The 17,762-nt window shown below is 56.5% G+C and overlaps 1 protein-coding gene across 1 annotated transcript in view; it reads right to left on the bottom strand.

Annotated features, from left to right (window-relative positions):
• Nucleotides 1-773: 773 nt before the first annotated feature.
• LOC311216423 (antigen WC1.1-like) overlaps nt 774-17,762 on the bottom strand; it is a gene marked incomplete at both ends in the record, with an annotated part of 33,313 nt that continues 16,324 nt past the window's right edge. Inside the window, 11 exons of the mRNA XM_084297959.1 lie at nt 774-793; nt 1,435-1,587; nt 3,933-4,028; nt 4,681-4,821; nt 5,090-5,125; nt 5,489-5,929; nt 6,408-6,722; nt 6,848-7,162; nt 7,243-7,569; nt 7,678-7,992; nt 8,394-8,531. Coding sequence (XP_084154085.1) covers nt 774-793; nt 1,435-1,587; nt 3,933-4,028; nt 4,681-4,821; nt 5,090-5,125; nt 5,489-5,929; nt 6,408-6,722; nt 6,848-7,162; nt 7,243-7,569; nt 7,678-7,992; nt 8,394-8,531 — 2,297 coding nt within the window. The remainder of the gene's footprint in view (nt 794-1,434; nt 1,588-3,932; nt 4,029-4,680; nt 4,822-5,089; nt 5,126-5,488; nt 5,930-6,407; nt 6,723-6,847; nt 7,163-7,242; nt 7,570-7,677; nt 7,993-8,393; nt 8,532-17,762) is intronic.

Here is a 17,762-nt window from a genome sequence, read left to right as displayed (position 1 = left end):
CCAGTAGCTCCAGAGGGCATAAAGGAAAGCTGGAGAGAGAGAATTTATTAGAGGATGTAGTAACAGGACAAGGGGAAAAAGCTTTAAACTCAAAGAAGGTAGATTGAGATCAGATATTCAGAAGAAATCATTTACTCTGAGGGTGGTGAGGCACTGCAGGAGGTTGCCCAGAAAGGCTGTTGGATGGTGTCCCATCCCTAGAAGCATTCAAGGCCAGGCTGGATGGGGCTTTGAGCAACCTGATTTTGAGGAAGGTGTTCCTGACACAGCCAGGACAGCTGACCCAAATGGATCAAACAGATGTTCCAGACCATCCAGCACCCCCTGCAGCACACCACCCCACTACTAAAAGCATCTCTCAGCCTGCAGCAGAGGAGCCTGCTGGGGAAGAGCTGGGGAGGACCTACCAGCAGGATCAGAGAGGGCAGTTTGGGTACCAAGTCCTGCCCAGGGGTCCAACACTTCTCGCCACTCTGATCCTGCAGGAGAGGTTTCTCTGTCGGTGGGTGCTGGGCAGGCATCTTTGGGTTCCACGGGGGCCCAAGGCTGTAGAAGATGGGTGCTACCAGCGAGTGTATCATGGGGCATCACACAGAGCCACTTTTGCTGGAAACTGCCTGTGGCTGGCAGGACGGAAATGTCTCTGTCAGTAGGAATACTGTCTAGGGACTGGGGGTTCTGGCAGCCCTACAGCCTGATCCCAACCCCGTTGGTCCCAAGAAATGACCATTCCCCACTATTGCATCTTTGAGCTCTACTCCAATTGGTTAGCCTCAGAGAGAGACCCCGACACCTGGGCAGGGAAACACTGGACCTGGGGCAAAGCCCCCAGAATGTTTTAATATAAACATTTGCCAACACAAAGCACAAAAACAGGGAATACCAAGAAGGGAAATACCCATGTGTGTCTGCAGACTGCTGGAAAAGGGAGACCGTTCCCTGGCACTCACGGCTCTCCCAGTGGCACTGAGCTCTCCTCCTTCCTGGTTGCAACCAGCTGCTCGGCAGGGTTGGGCTCTGCTGGCCTGGAGCTCTGGGACACTTGTGCAGGTGGCTCTGGTGTCACATCCTGGGTGTCCTCATGGGGACATGCCAGAGACACCTCTTCAACATCGTCATAGCACATGTGTACCAGAAAAGGGGACAAGGTGTCTCCCTCAGCTCCAGGGTGCCCAGCACTTCTCCAGGAGCGCAGGCTTCCCTCTGTAAGCATCAAGGCAGGCTGCTGTGGTTGGGCCTGTGGGGTGCTCCTCAGGGCTGTACAACACCTTCCCCCTCCACACCAGCCTGAGACACTCGGCCCATTCTCCCAGCCCCCCAAAATATCTCAGGACAGGTTCTCTATGTCAGGAGATCAGGCTCTAAATATTTCATGGATTCTCCTGGCCCTGGGATTGGCACCTAGGAAGTGGCAGTGCTGCATTGCCCTCTCACCTGTGGCTGTATTCCTGGGCCCATCTCCTTCCTCTGGTGTCCTGGGCACTTCCCAGTCCCCCTGCCCAGGGAAAGGATGCTCCCCAGGGTCAGAAACCTCCTCAGCATCATCGTAGCCATCCACTGGGTCACCTCCAGGCAGGACAGGGACATCTGAAAGGAGAGGAGAGGTGGTGGCAGTGAGAAGAGACGTTCTGCAGAGCAGAGGGTGGGAGGGCATGCAGGGACACAGGGCTGACATGCTGCTGGTGTCAGGGCCAAAGCAGAGCCCTCGTCCTTCCAGCTCTGATGGTGGCACTCAGTGGCACTGCTGTCTGTCTGTCTTCTGGGAGGAGAGATAGAGCCCTTCCTCTCCCTCCCCCTCCAATCCCTGGGGCTGGCCCCAGATCATCCTCCTCCTCTCTGTGCCTGGGGTAGGGCTTCAGCTGGGGCAGGGACCCCTCTGAAAAGGAGGCTGCAGAGAGCTGCAGTGGGTGCTGTGGGATGAGCCCTGCTGCCCCATCTTGTGGTCAGCACTGCTGGGGATGGGCAACCAGAGCACTGGGTCAGAGTGGGGGGGAGACCACCCCTGCTACCCTGGGATGAGCCCATCCCGTAGGGGCTCCCAGAGCTGCCCTGGGACAGCCCCCTGAGCTGGTGGAAGGGGATGGGGAGCAGGATGTGGCCCTCATTATCCATGAAGGACTGGTTGGTGACCTAGTACGGCACTTAGATGTGCACAAGTCGATGGGGCCGGATGGGATCCACCCAAGGGTACTGAGGGAACTGGCAGAGGAGCTGGCCAAGCCACTGTCCATCATTTATCAACAGTCCTGGCTATCAGGGGAGGTTCCAATCGACTGGCGGCTAGCAAACGTGATGCCCATCTACAAGAAGGGCCGGAGGGCAGACCCGGGAAACTACAGGCCTGTCAGTTTGACCTCAGTGCCAGGAAAGCTCATGGAGCAGATCCTCCTGAGAGTCATCATGCAGCAATTGCAGGGGAAGCAGGCGATCAGGCCCAGTCAGCATGGCTTTATGAAAGGCAGGTCATGCCTGACGAACCTGATCTCCTTCTATGACAGAGTGACGCGCTGGGTGGATGAGGGAAAGGCTGTGGATGTGGTCTACCTTGACTTCAGCAAGGCTTTTGACACCGTCTCCCACAGCATTCTCCTCAAGAAACTGGCTGCTCTTGGCTTGGACTGGCGCACGCTTCGCTGGGTTAGAAACTGGCTGGATAGCCGGGCCCAAAGAGTCGTGGTGAATGGAGCCAAGTCCAGTTGGAGGCCAGTCACTAGTGGCGTCCCCCAGGGCTCGGTGCTGGGGCCGGTCCTCTTTAATATCTTCATTGATGATCTGGACGAGGGCATCGAGTGCACCCTCAGTAAGTTCGCAGATGACACCAAGTTAGGTGCGTGTGTCGATCTGCTCGAGGGTAGGAAAGCTCTGCAGGAGGATCTGGATAGGCTGCACCGATGGGCTGAGGTCAACTGCATGAAGTTCAACAAGGCCAAGTGCCGGGTCCTGCACCTGGGGCGCAATAACCCCAAGCAGAGCTACAGGCTGGGAGAGGAATGGTTGGAGAGCTGCCAGGCAGAGAAGGACCTGGGAGTGATGGTGGATAGTCTGCTGAATATGAGCCAGCAGTGTGCTCAGGTGGCCAAGAAGGCCAACGGCATCCTGGCTTGTATCAGGAACGGTGTGACCAGCAGGGCTAGGGAGGTGATTGTCCCCCTGTACTCAGCTCTGGTGAGGCCGCACCTCGAGTACTGTGTTCAGTTTTGGGCCCCTCGCTACAAGAAGGACATGAAGGTGCTTGAGCGGGTGCAGAGAAGGGCGACAAAGCTGGTGAGGGGCCTGGAGAACAAGTCCTACGAGGAGCGGCTGAGGGAGCTGGGCTTGTTCAGCCTGGAGAAGAGGAGGCTCAGGGGTGACCTTATCGCTCTTTTTAGGTACCTCAAGGGAGGCTGTAGCGAGGTGGGGGTTGGCCTGTTCTCCCACGTGCCTGGTGACAGGACGAGGGGGAATGGGCTTAAGTTGAGCCAGGGGAGTTTTAGGTTAGATGTTAGGAAGAACTTCTTCACTGAAAGGGTTGTGAGGCACTGGAACAGGCTGCCCAGGGAAGTGGTGGAGTCACCATCCCTGGAAGTCTTCAAAAGACGTTTAGATGTAGAGCTTAGGGATATGGTTTAGTGGAGGGCTGTTAGCGTTAGGTTGGAGGTTGGACTCGATGACCTTGAGGTCTCTTCCAACCTAGAAAATTCTGTGATTCTGTGATTCTGTGATTCTTCGCTCAGCCCTTGGATGTCCCCAGGGTGCAGGGCCAGGCAGAGAGGGGCTGTCCCCTCTGGGATGGGCAGAGCTGGTGGGGAGGAAGCTCCTCTGTGGGGGCCAACGCCTGGATCTCTCCCACAGATCCCATGGTCCAACCATTTCAGGGACCATTGGTAGGAGTTGCAGGGGACAGCCCTGGTCTGGGGTAGGGAGAAAGATCCCCTTCATGAACATACACCCACCTGAGAGACTGAACCTCACCTGCTTCTCCCACGCCAGGCTGTAAGCGATCTCCTCGTACACGGCCTCAGGGAAGGGCTCCCCAGCTCTCCCGGAGCCTGGGGACAGAGGAAGGGCAGGTCTGGGAATGGGCAGAGAGGGACAGGACCCCACTGGGTTCCCCCAGCCCCATTCCCTAGGCCAGCACAGGGCTGTCCCCACAGCACAGCCCCACTGTGTTGTGTTGGCACTGAGGCCACATCCCCAGGGAGGGCAGCATCCCCATGGAGATGGTCTGGGGCAGCATCAGCCTTGCACCATCCCTTTGGAAACAGCCCGTGTGCCCCTTTGGTCCCTGGGTCATGTCCGAGTGCAGACCCTGCACCAATTCCCTCATTTCCCCTTCTCATGGAGCTGCTCCATCTCTGCCCCACACATCAAAAGCACAGCCCGTGTCCTGTTGGGGGGTGGCTGACACCACAGTGATGGACCCCGCTGCCCCATGCTCCTCCTGCCAGAGCTGCTCAGAGGACTGCCAGCAGTGCATCTTCCCCTTCTCACCCAGCCCAGCTCTCACATTTCTCTCCTCACCCCAGAACTGATGCCCCAGGGTCTGGACTCTCTCCACCCCTTGATGTTCATCTGTCAGTCAGTGGGGCAGCACATGGGGCAGGAGGCAGCACACGGCTCTGTTTCTGTGCCCCAGGACACCAACACTCCCATCCCTGCCAGGAGGCATCTGCCCCCCAGGACCACTGGGGAAGGACCCACCTCTGCACCGAGCCCTGGCGCTTCGCACCTGCCCAGCCAGGAGGGCCAGGAGCAGGCAGAGGAGGGCCCCCAGGATGATGCAGAGGATGACAGGCACCGAGAGTCTCTCGCTGCTGGTGGTTGGACGGCCCCGTGGGGGATCTGCATGGGCAGGAACATGGCAGGGGCAGCATCAGACAAGGGAGAGGCTGGGGGCAGGATAAGCCACTGCTGACCACACAAGGCAGCAGGGGCTGGGGGGGACAGGGCTGGGTGATGGGGCAGCTCCCACCCTGCTGGGTCCATCACAGACTTCTCCCATCTCCCTCAATTTCCTGGGAGTCTCACAGCCCAGCAAGGAGCCCCTTCCCCTGGCTGTAGGTCACAGCTTCTCTGTGGGCAGACCCAGCCCTGGGGAAGGACAGCTTACCTGCTTGTGGGGAGGATGTTGCTGTCCTGGGTGCAGCTACAGGGGAGCAGAAGGAGAGTTGGGCTGAGAGGCTGGGGCTGTGGCACCAGGCAGCCTCCCTAGCAGATGGCCCCTACATGTGCCACCTGAATTGTCCCTCCTTTGGGGCTAGGCAGGGTGGCAGGGACAGGGCCCAGCACCACTGCTCTGGGCTGCTCACAAGACAGTGCAGGCAGCCCAGGGGATGTGCTGGCACATCCAGCCCCACAGAGGCTACTCCCCACCCAACACCAGCCCCCCACTCTGCAGGAACACCCTTGCTTGGTCCCGCACTGGGGCCATGCCAGGATCCAGCAGGGCAGACACCCAAGCCAGCTCCTTGCCAAGCCCCCAGCAATGTCTCCCAGCCCCACTGCTCACCTGAGCAATGCACAGCCGCATCTGCCTTATGCTGGCAGGCACCGCTGTCCCCTGGCTGGGCCCAGCAGTCCTGCAGAGACAGCTCCGTCCCCCTGCACTCCATCAGCCACATGGGGCCCGTCCCCTCTCCAGCAACAGCCTGGCCCAGGGCATAGACCGCGGGGCCACAGCCCAGCTGCCTGCACGCCACCTCGGCATCCCGCATGTCCCAGGCATTGTCACACAGCGTCCCCCAGGTGCCGCGGTGCCAGATCTCCACTCTGCCCGAGCAGCCGTCCTTGCCTCCCACGGTGCGGATCTTCTCCCTGTCTGGGGAGGCAGCAATGTCCCATGGCACCAGGACAACTGGGGGAGCCCTGCCAGGTAAGGGGGGCACGCGCAGGGGCAGCTCCCTACCTGTGCAGCTGGTGGAGTTGGGGCATGCAGCCACCTGCGGCCTTTCTGTCCATGTCCCAAAGGAAAGAGAAGTTGGGCTGAAAAGGGCTGCTCTCGGGGTCATGCAGAAGAAAGCAGGGCTGACCTCTGCTCGCACATCCCCATGCTGGGTCAGGGCAGCAGCAGATCCCCATTCATTCCTCCCACACGTCACTGCATGGGGGACCCAAGTGCTTGGCCCCACAAGGTCCCTGGTTCACAGAGCAGCAGGAGGCTGTCCCTGGAGGGGGGACTCCTGAAAGCCCTGCATGGTCTCCTCTCAGACCTTGCGTGGAGATGCCTCTGCATCCCCTAGGGGCTGAGGGCAGCCCACATGTTGACTGCTGCTGGTGGGCATGGGTGGCTCTGAGAGCTGAAGTCACCTTTGTGCCACCAGCAGCAACAGGGTCTAATGCAGGAAGTCAAAGCCCCTCTGGGTTCCTTCTCTGCATTTCACCATACCCAGTGGGGAACAGGACCTGGTGCCTTGAGAAACCAGATTTACCATTGCAGGTGATGTAGATCTCTTCTCGGCTGTCATCACACGACTGCAGATGCCAGGCAGCAGAGGGACACTGCCAGAAGGAGCTGTTGCTCTTCCCACACTCCACGTGATCCAGCCACGCGGTGCCAGACAGCTTGGCAGAGTTTAAAATTATTTCCCAATCCCCCTCATTCCCGCAGCCCAGCTCCTTGCACACCAGTGACACCGCCTCGGTGGTCATGGAGTTGGAGCAAACGCTGCCCCACGTCCCGTTGTAGAAAACCTGAAGGCGCCCGGAGCAGCCGTCACTGTTCTCCAGCCTCAAGGCCATGAACTCTGGAAGGAGGAAAGGCCCCAGGGATGTCCTTGGATGTCAGACACTGATAGCCTTGGCCCTACCTGGCTCTACCCTCACCCTGGCCTCACTGGCCCCAGCTTTCCTCCCAGCTCCCAGCACAGACCTGAACAGATGACTCCCGCGTCCTCCTTGTGCCCGCAGTCGTGCTGCCCCCAGGCCTTGGCAGGGCAGTCCCAGAGAGCAGCTTCGGCCCCGGAGCAGTTGACGCCATCCAGCCAGATCTGCCCGGAGCCCTCCCCAAACCGAGCAGAGCCGGCTGCCTCCAGGGCCCCTCCGCAGCCCAGCTGGCGGCAAACGACGGCGGCGTCGGCCAGGTCCCAGGCGTCGTCGCAGACGGTGCCCCAGCGCCCCTGGTAGTAGATCTCCACTCTCCCGGCACAGCGCCCGGCCCCGTCCGCCAGCCGGACCCGCCGGCTCCCTGCAGCAGGGAGAACCCCGGCTGTCAGTGGCTTGCTGCCCTCCCAGCCACAAACCTGGGGGATGTGCAGCACCACTCACCCCGGCACACGACCCCCACGTCCTCCATGATTCCTGCTGCTGGTGTGCTCTCGGGCAGGGAGGTGTTGCAGAGGCTCAGGTCAGCCTCGTGCCCTGCACACCGCACCCCACGCAGCCCCACAGGTCCTGGTCCTCTCTCAGCCCTCACGGGGGTGTAGGCTGCCTCTGCCTCTCTGCACTGCAGCTGCCGGCACACCACGCTGGCCTCCTGCATGTCCCACTGCTCATCCAGGACTCTGCCCCACGTCCCGTGCTGGAAGACCTCCACGCGCCCGTCGCACCGGCTCCCTCCGCCCACCAACCATACAGACATGTTGCGAGCCGGGCCTGATGAGAGCAGAAATTCAGCCTGGTGCTGCCATGGGGTCCCCAAATTTGTGTGGCCGTGTCACAGTCCAGGGGCAAATGGACTTTACAGCACTGCCCAGTACTCACCTGAGCAAATGACAGCAGCAGCGTTCTCCTGGGAGCACGGTGAGGCCCCCAGGGCAGTCACCGGGCACTGCCCCAGGTGGGCTTCAGTCCCATCACAGTGGAACGAGTCTCTCCAGACGGGGCCGGTTCCTCTCCCAAAATGCCCTCCTCCAGGAATGGACTCAGCAAAGCCACAGCCGAGGTGCCGACAGAGAACGTGGGCGTCCGAGAGGTCCCAGCGGGAGGCACAGAGTGTCCCCCATGTCCCCAGCACCTCCACCTCCACCCTGCCCTCACACGCTGTGCTGCCGTTCACCAGCCTGAACCCCGTGTACTCTGGGGACAAAGGAGGGTGAGAGAGGCCACATTTGTGCTCTTGTTCCCACAGGAGCTGCAGGAGAGGCCGAAGGGACAGCGTGCCTTTCTCCTCCTGCAGCACTCTCATTTTGGGGCTGCAGACCACCACCTAACCCCACCTGTCTCCCACCCAGCACAGCCCAGTGCCCACCCTGCTCTCCTTCCCCCACCACAACCCCAGTGGCCATCATTCCACCCCAAGTCCTTACGTGTGCAGGTGACATGAGTGCCATTGCTGTGGGTGCAGGCCTTGTCCTTGGAGGCCCCCCAGGGGCAGAAGAGGATGGTGGATTCATTTCCCACACACTGCAGCTCTCTGTCCCAGACAGGACCGGCCCCTTCTCCCAGCTGAGCTGCCCCATGGACAGACAGGGCTGTGCCACACTGCAGCTCCCTGCACACCACCTCGGCAGCTTTGGCACCAAAGTGGGAGTGACAGACAGCTTTCCACTGGTCCCTGTCGTAGATCTCCACACTTCCTGAGCAGGGGCTGTCCCCTCCGACCAGCCGCACAAATCCTGGAGCAACCAAGGAGACCTGTGAGTTCCCAGAGCCCTCTGGCAATTCTGTGCCCACCTCCTACCTCATCCCTAAGGCAGCCGCACGCAGAGCCCCATGGCCAGCCCTGCAGCTCTCAGTGGGTACTGATGGCAAAAACATGTCAGGGCTCCCCTGCTGTTCCTCAGAAAACTGCTGAGCACCCATGGGCTGCCCTCTCTCCCAGCCCCCAGCCACAGGCACTGCTCAAACTGTTGCTGCCCGGAGTCCCTGGGCTGCCCAGCCCCAGACCCAGCACAGCAGCACCCGCAGCACGTGGGCCCAGGGAAACAGGCCCAGGAACTCGTGGCTACTTCAGCCTGCTCTGCCCCACAAGGCTCAGGCCAGTTAGAAGAAATCCTTGGAACTGCCCAAAAGCCCCCCTGTTCCCAGGGAATGCTGGGGCTCTTGGGGAGCTCCTGCTAGATGGGGCACATCGGGGGATCCTCTGCAAAGGGGGGTCCTCCGGTAGGGACAGTGTGGTGCTGGACATGCATGTCCCCAGCCACCTACCATGCATGGGTCAGGAAAGCAGGCAGAGAGCAGTCCTGGGCTGACACGAGCTCCTGGTGTGAGGGCAGGCAGAGAGGAGAGCCAGGAGGTGCTGGCACAGCCCCTGTGGCACAGGGCACGCAGGAGAGCCTGAGCAGTGGGTCAGCACTGCCTGGAGGGCCTGTGTCTCTGGGGGCTGGCTCTCATGGGGTGACCCCAGGACAGGAACAAGGTGCCACTTGCCACCCTGCTTGTCTGCCCAAGCCCAGTGCTCCTGCCCTCTGAGTAGCCCCTCTGCTTTGGCTGAGGTTCTCGTGTCTGCTGGGGGTACAACCCCAAAAGTCCTGGGCCATTGCACGCCCTTCCCTGAGGCTGCTGTTGGCTGGGGGAGCTGCTCTAGATTCCCCTGGCATAGGGACCAGCCTGCCAGACAGGGCCTGGGCGAATGGGAGGAGAAAGATGGGAACCAGGCAGCACAATGGGGAAGATTGAGGGCTTTCCTCTCCCAGCCCCAGGCATCTCCCTAGGCTTGGCTACTCCAGCTTCACGGCCAGGCTGGATGTGCCCCCACTGGGCTTTCCCCAGGGACAAGGGACACCAGCAGTGACAGACCCAGCTCAGAGTGCAACTTGACACACAGAGCCATGTTCTGGTGTCCACTTGCTGCTTCCTGAGGTCACAGCCAGGTCCCTTAGAAGTGTCCTCGTCCCAGAAGTAGGGAACAAGTTCAGTCCTTACCAGAGCATGTCACTCCAGCATCCCAGCTGTGAATGCAGTATGCTTTACCCCATCCTGCATGTGTGCAGTCAGACAGGGCAGACTCGGTGCCACGACAGTGAAAATTATTCATCCAAATGCGCCCAGATCCCAGCCCGAAGTGTGCATTCCGATGAGCTTTGAGAGCAACCCCACAGCCCAGCTGCCTACAAACCACTGCAGCATCGGACATGTCCCAGTTGCCATGGCACACGGTCCCCCACTGGCCCTGATGTTTCACCTCCACTCTCCCAGCACAGCGACTGCCGCCATCCGCCAGCCTCACCTCCGCAGCCCCTTCAAACACCAACACAGGAAGGGTCAGGAGAGTTTTGAGTCCCACATTGTGTGTCCGTGAGGACCCCCTCCCCAGGCAGACTCCCAGTTCCCAGGGTGGGATCCCTGTCCCCATAGGCTATCTCAGGGGCAGTGGGGGGTTCCTCCTCTCCCCATGGGCTATGCTGGGCTGGGGATACCCAGCTCTAGCCCTCCTGGGCCATTTGCTGCCCCACAGCCCTCACCACCTCCTCCCACCCCAGCGGACCCCTGCCCCCACCCATGCCCACCCCCACACAGCCCCCAGCCCTGCATGGGGCTCCCACTCTTCCCCATCCCAGTGTCCCCCAAACAGACCCATGCCCCTGAGCAGCTTCCATTGCCCATTGTCTGCCACAGGCACCTCCCAAACCCACTGTCTGGGTTGACCGCAAAAATATCGACAGCCCACATTCCTTCCCAATCCCTGCTGTCAGACAGGCCCCTGTGCTTGACCAGGGCCCCCAAGAAGAACACCTCTTGGTGCAGATGCCCCAGTCCCCTTCTGTTAATGGGACACAACCTGCCCTCCTGGAGTCAGTGTTTCCCCAGATCCCATGGGCAGGGAACAGCACACAACCCCCCTGGGGCACCCCAGACATTGGCTGTGCCCTGGAGATCACTGAGGGCCATTCACTGTCTGGGCCTTCTCCAGACCCAGAGACACCGAGCTGGGGAACAAGGGGTCGCAAAAGGGTACCCAAGGACAAGGTGTCTAGAAATGAAGCCAGGTGTGGGCTGCCAAAAACATGGGAGATGTGAAAATGGATTACCCCCTCCCACCCAGACAGGCACAGATTAAAGAACAGAGCTGAGAGACTGAGCACCTTCTGCCTCTCACATGAGTGGTGCCTGAAAACAACCCCACTCCCAGAGAGATCCCAATGGCCCCACTGCTGCCCATTGTCCCAAGGTTGTTGAAAACAGAAGCTGGCACTTACCTCTGCATGGCTGCACCCAGAGGAACAGCCACAGCACCCAAGGGAAAAGGAGTCCCTCTGTCCCCATCCTGAGGCTCCTGTCCTGACAGCAATGCCCTGCTGCTGGAGCTCCTGGGGACCCACAGTGAAATGGAGATGATGGGAGGGCAATATATCTGTGCAGATGCTGTCCCAGCTGCAGGAGGAGCCAATCGAAGCAGCAGGCACCTTTTTAGACGTTATCGGCACTTATCTCCCCTCCGACGCAGCCCAGCTCTCCAATGAACTTCTCCAGCGCTCTTCATGACCATATATGAGGGACGGCTCCGCTGCGGCTCTCACGTCACTGCGGTGGGAGATCATCGTGGGGTAGGGTTGGGTGTGGGGGCAGATGGCTCTGACACCCCTTGCAGCCTGCTGTGGGAGCACGGAGCATCTCCTAAGCTGTAGCATCCAAGAGCCCAAGGTGTGATTGTCCGGCCGTCTCTGAGCCATGGGATCCACAGGGCTGGTCCTGCAGCAGGGCTGTCAGGCTGGGAAGAGACCAGCCCCTGCCCCTGCTACAGCCCCCGCTGTGCTGGCAGCAGCAGCTGGGAAAGGCCCTTGGGCAGGGCCAGAGCCCCGTTATGGGGGTGCTGCCTGTCCCGTCCCTCCCCAGGGAGCCTCCTGTGGGGTCCCGGCAGCAGCCAGAGCTGGTCCAGGGCCTGCCCTGGCAGCAGAGCTGCAGCCCAGAGCCTCAGGCGTCTCCCTGGCTCTCAGCGTGTCACCCAGGGGCCGTTATTCCCCGCGGCGGGTCGGGAGCTGGAGCCTGCCTGCCACTGCAGGTGCACAAACCGCAGCCCATGTGACATGGCGCCCGGGCAGGAAGACGGTGGTTTCCTCCTGGCCCCGTGCCCAGGCATGGCCCTGCGGTGCCTCCCAGCCTCCTCACAGCTCCAAGCCTGGCAGAGTCCAAGAAGTGTTGGACAATGCTCTCAGACATATACTTTATTATATATATATATAGAAATATAAATACATATATATATACATTTTATATTTTTAATAGAACACACATTTTTATGAATATATACAATATATATATATTACTTATACATTATTATATTTTTATATTTTTTATTAGATTAAATATTATTCTTATATATTTCATGTATTATTATATAGTTCATATGATAATATATAATTACCGATATTATATTATAGATTATATTATATTTTTATTTGATAAATATTTTTATTACATAAAGTATTCCAGTATATTATACTGGATTATGTTATATTATACAGTATAATATATTATATTAATTATATTATATATTTTATCTTATTTTATTTTATTTTTCATTAAATTAATTTTACATGTATTATACATATGTAAAAGGTTTATTTTTTATAAATCTATACATTATATATTTTAGTATTTTTAAAATATATTTACAGTTTGTATAGTTTTTTAGATACATATATAATTTATTTTATTGTCTGGTGGCTGGAGTTTGACTCACTGATCCTTGATTCTTTCCAACTCGGGCTATTTCATGATTCTGCCCAATACAGCTCCAGGTGATGCCATAGCATCTTCACCTGCCATGGGCCTGCTCCTGGCCTATATTCAGACAGCAATGACCTCACAAACACCTACACAAGTTCTTGGCCTGTTCCAGGCCTGCCACCTCCTCAGGCACCAGTGACCTCACAGGTACCTGTACAATCCGTGGGCCTTGCCCTGACCTATCAGCTAATTGATCACCAGTGACCTCCCCACAGACCCACACAAGCCATGTGCTTATTCCTGGCCTCCTGGCTTCTCAGGCACCAGGGTCCTCCCAGCATCTAGCACAGGCCACCCTTGCTCTCAGCCAGTTAGTTACACAGGCACCACTGGCATCCAAATGACATCCACAGGCCAGGGGACTGCTCCTGGCCTATCAACTCCTCAGCTGACCATGACCTCATATGCACATGTTGCCTAATGGAAGGTGTCCCTGCCTGTAGCAGAGGGATGTGGACTAGATGGTCACTAGAATTCCTACAACCCAAACCATTCTATGACTCTGTGATTCTCTGATATCCTTGCAGCTGATGCATACTCACCATGGAAGTAGTCAGGCTCCAGTGACCTCCCGAGAACTTATACAGCCATGCACCTGCTCCTGCCCTATTGGCTACTCAGCCAAGAGTGGCATCACAGGTACATTCCCCAGGCATGGGTCTCCTTCCTGCCTGTCATCTTCTCAGGCTCCTGTGACCTCACAAGCTCTTACGAGAGCTGTGGGCCTGCTGCTGGTCTGTCAGCTCCACAGACACCACTGACCTGAGCACCACATAGACACCTGTTTGGTTTCTGTTCCCAATGAAGTAGTGTGATGCACCAGTAGACAGGTGCCTGGGGTTTCTGTCGGATTTCAGGAATAATCAAGCATGGGGTGCCATCGGTGACATGACATCATAAGCTCCCAAAGACCCACACAAGCCATATGCTTATTCCTGGCCTACTGGCTTCTCAGGCACCAGGGTCCTCACAACACCTAGCACAGGCCACCCTTGCTCTCAGCCTGTCAGCTACTCAGGCACCACTGTTATCACAGGAATATTCACCTGCCATGGGCCTGCTCATGGCCTATCAGATCTTCAGCTGACAGTGACCTCATAAACACAGATAATCTATTGGAAGATGCTAGTGTCCCTGTCCAAGGTGGGCGGTGGCTGCTGATGTTCAGCTGGCTGTTGACCAACATCCCCAGGTGCTTTTCTTCTGGACAGCTTTCCAGCCACTCTTCCCCAAGCCTATGCTACTGCATGGGGTTGTTATGATCCAAGTGCAGAAGCACTGTTGAATGTCATGTGATTGGACTCAGTCCATCAATCTAGCCTTTCCACATCCCTCTGCAAAGCTTTCCTACCCTCAAGCAGATCAACTGTCCCACCTAACTTCTTGTCATCTGCAGATATACTGAGGGTGTACTTGATCCTCTCATTCGGATCATAGATCTAAATATTAAATAAAACTGGACCCAATCCCTGGGAATCCCTGGGGAATGTCACTGATGACTAAGCTGAACATCTGGTCAACTGACACCAACTGGACTGAACTCCCTTCACTCCTTCACTCTTTGAGCATGGCCATTTAGAAAGTTCTTCAACCAGCAAACTGTACACTTGTCCAAGCCATGAGCGGCCAGATGGGTTGTCATTCTGCAGGGCTACTTCTGGTGAGGCTGAGTGAATACTAAGATGTAGCTCCTTCTTTTATGCTTTTTCTAATGCCCTGTTCTCAGTCCTTTCAAACCAACTAAGCATGAATCTGGTGCTTGTGATGAGCTGGTGCTCAGGTCGTGTTCCAGTTACTTGCTATATCATGTATCATTGTTGTTGAGTTTGTACAGCACTGGCATTCTCGCACTCCCTTTTACCTCTGTTTGCTTGAGTCTGCGGTGTCAATGGTAGTTCAGGAAGACTGGGAGGGGAGTGGCTTCAGGGGAAGCACGAGGTTGCTTCTGTCACAGTGGGACTTTGGTCTGCCTGCACAGTTCAGTGGCTCAAGCTCTGACACAGCCAGGAGTTCCACACTTCAAGGGAATCCCAAAGGTAGTTCCTTCCTGAAGGGCGATGCCATCCTGAGTCCTGTCCTTGCCTGTGCAACATCTATCAGTGTCGATACAAGTTTGTCCTCAGAAGAAAGGCCCCATCACAATGGGCTGCCTAGAGCTGGGCTCCTCTCTACAGTTCTGACCTGGAGTCTTCTCCTGCAGGGCCTCTCCGTGGACTGCATCCTCCTTCAGGCCACATCCACCTGCTCCCACGTGGGGTCTTCCATCAGTTGCCATGTGGAGATCTGCTCCAACATGGTGCACCATGGGCTGCAGGGCAACTTCTGCTCTGCCACCTGGAGCACTTCCACACCCTATTTCTTCATTGACCTTGGTGTCTGCAGGGTTGTTTCTCTCAGCTTCATGAGGCCAAACTGCTTCAGTTAAGTGACTAAACCAAAAGAATGCAGGATTTGGGGATTAGGTGTTCAGGTTAGGCTTTAGGGATTAGATCTTGCCTTCCAGGGTTAGTGGTTGGGCAGAGTATTAGAGGGAGGCCTGTGTTTACTGCTTTGGGTTCTAGTCTGTGTCTAGTGTAGAGACTATGTTATGTTACATTGGGATTTTCTTCAGGGCTCTGTTGAGGAATTATGTTAAGGCTGGAATTCAATGCTAGGGATGAAAGGCCGAGGAATAGGGTAAGAAATGAGCTAAGAGTGTATGGTAAGGCCTTATGGATTTGGGACTTGGCTAACCCATGCCAGGTGAGGTTTGAGGTTGGGGTAAGAGTAGTGGATTCCTTGCAGAGAGAGGGATAGCATTTAGATGTAGGGGTAAGTAGGGCTTATGGTTACTGCTTCAAAATATTGCCAGGGCTTGACCTGGATGTTTTCCTAGTAAGTGTTGCAGCAGCACAGCCTTGCCTGAACCCCTCTCACCTCTTCCAGATCTTTCCTTTCTGTTAGCCAAGTCCCTCTTCTCTCCCCCAAATCTCCCACCTTTATTCTCTCAGCTTTCCCCTGGTCTCCCCAAATGTGTCACCCTGTTGGGGGCAGCTTTCTGAAGGCCTTTATGACCTCAGAGGCTCTTCCTCCCTGCTGTTGGCCAGCCAGGTGCTGGGACAGAAGTTACCTCACAGCCAGCATCCACAGGGCTACAAGGAGGTGTTGTGCTCAGCAGGCCTCTTCCCAGCCCATCCAGGAATACCCGGTGTAGGGGATGCCCTGCACAATCCCTCAGGTACCCTGTGGGCTGAGCAACTCATGCTTCAGAACACCTCCCACCTGTCTGGACTCACATTTCCCTGGGAGTTCTTCAGCTCCTTCAGGGCATCCTGAAGGAAATGACCACCTCAATATGCAAAAAAATTATCACGTACTGAGTGCACATGTTAGGGAAGTGTTCAAAACTCTCTGTGGTAGGTGGGAAAGATCATGTCTAGATTTGTTTCATTCAAGTGCATTCCCAGGGCACATTGCCATTAAAAGGAAGGTGACCTTGCGTCACTGTCTGTCCCACAGTATAGTCCTAGGGAATATCTTATGGAACTTCTGCTCACTGGTAGTCATCTCTCCACGCCCACATCTTGTGCACTGTCATATGGAGAATAAAGACATGGACTCCTGATACACTAATTCATTATCCCTCAGAGGAGGAAATATCAACCACTTGTGTGAGCTGTGGCAAGAGCCCCGTCTGGGAATGGTGGTTGCAAGGAGTTGTTCTGGGACCATTGCCCTGAGGCAGCATTTCCCAGAGTGTCCAGAGAACAGTGGTCCATCCCAGCCGGTTCTCTGCTGGTTCTCCCTGTCTCACCCAGGAGGCCAGCTCAGCCCAGACCCTCCCAAGCTCTCCACACCTCCATCTCCTATCCCCAACCCAGCCCAGCCCAGAAGAGCAGCCCATGCTGGGCAGACCCCAAAGTATCAAATGGAGAAGTGGAGGGCAGTGGCAGTATCTCTGCTGCTGCCATCTGCAGGAGATTCCCCTCCCACAGGCATCCTGCAGCTCCCCAGGCCAGCCCCAATCCCCAGCACAGCACAGCACCACACTGCTGGCCCTGGGGCTCTTCAGGCACCACCACTGCAAACACACAGAGCTCTGCTCTGCTCCCAGGACACCCCATGTCCCACACAGCCTTGCCCCAGCCCAGCACGTCTGGGATGGTCTGAGTAGCCATTCCTGCAGCCCCTGCCCATGCTGCCCACAGCCCCCAGCTGGTGGTGCTGCTCTGCAGAGCAAGGGGGCTGTGGTGCGTGGGGCTGTGGGGGCACTCTGCAGGGCCGTGCTGGTCAGGCTGGGAAGGCAGAGCCAGCTGGTAGGGGGCACTGCCACTGACTGCCTCCCACACAAGTGGTTCCTTGGCCATGGATAGCTGGCACAGATAGCCGGCCTTCTTCAGAGTCAGAGACTCATGGAATAGCCCGAGCTGGAAGGGACCCACAAGGATCATCGAGTCCAACTCACTTCCAATGTCAGGATATGTTTTGGGGTGATTCACTGTATTCAATCTATGAAATTTCATCTGAGGTATAACAACCAATTCAACAGAGAGCTTTCCCTATGCCTGCAGTGTTCCCTGGAGTTGCAGAGCTCTGCTTTTCTCACCCAGATTTAGCACCTCAGGGTGGCTCCACCTGGGACGTGCCCGTGCTCTATGGGCTCCACGTGCTATTGACTCCCTGGCACACACTGTCCCTGCTGAGTGCTTGGGCTCTCCTGGCAGCTCCCTCTTTCCTCCTGAAAGAAGCCTGTCTGCCATTATCCCTCTCACCCACTATGTACAGAGGCAGGTGAATTCACCATCTCTGTGGGTCCTGTCCAAGAACAGGAAACAATCACAGGTTCAGCCTGGCAATGCTGCACCCTGGCAATGCTGCTGTGGCAGGACCCTTCTCCCCTCCACCTCTGCAATCTGCCACGTGCCCCTGAAGCTCCACCACAGGTCTACAAGGAAGGGTATCAGGCAAGTAATTCAATGCATGGTCCTTTCTTTTGTTAAAATACTCAGAAAGCCTGACCCACCATTTATACAAAAACTTGGAGTCACATGAGACAGATACATACAGTGTAGGAAGGTATGAACAATGGTATTTCTTTGTGGGAAACACTATGAGAAGTAAAGCAAAGTAAAAAAGGAAAAAAAAAAATAAACAAATAGAAAGATTTCTGGGTATGTATACAGTTAACATTAAGAACA

The sequence above is a fragment of the Netta rufina genome (assembly GCF_964035555.1).
Source record: "Netta rufina genome assembly, chromosome: 18".
Lineage (NCBI taxonomy): Eukaryota > Metazoa > Chordata > Aves > Anseriformes > Anatidae > Netta > Netta rufina.
This window is presented reverse-complemented; position numbering and strand designations above follow the sequence as displayed.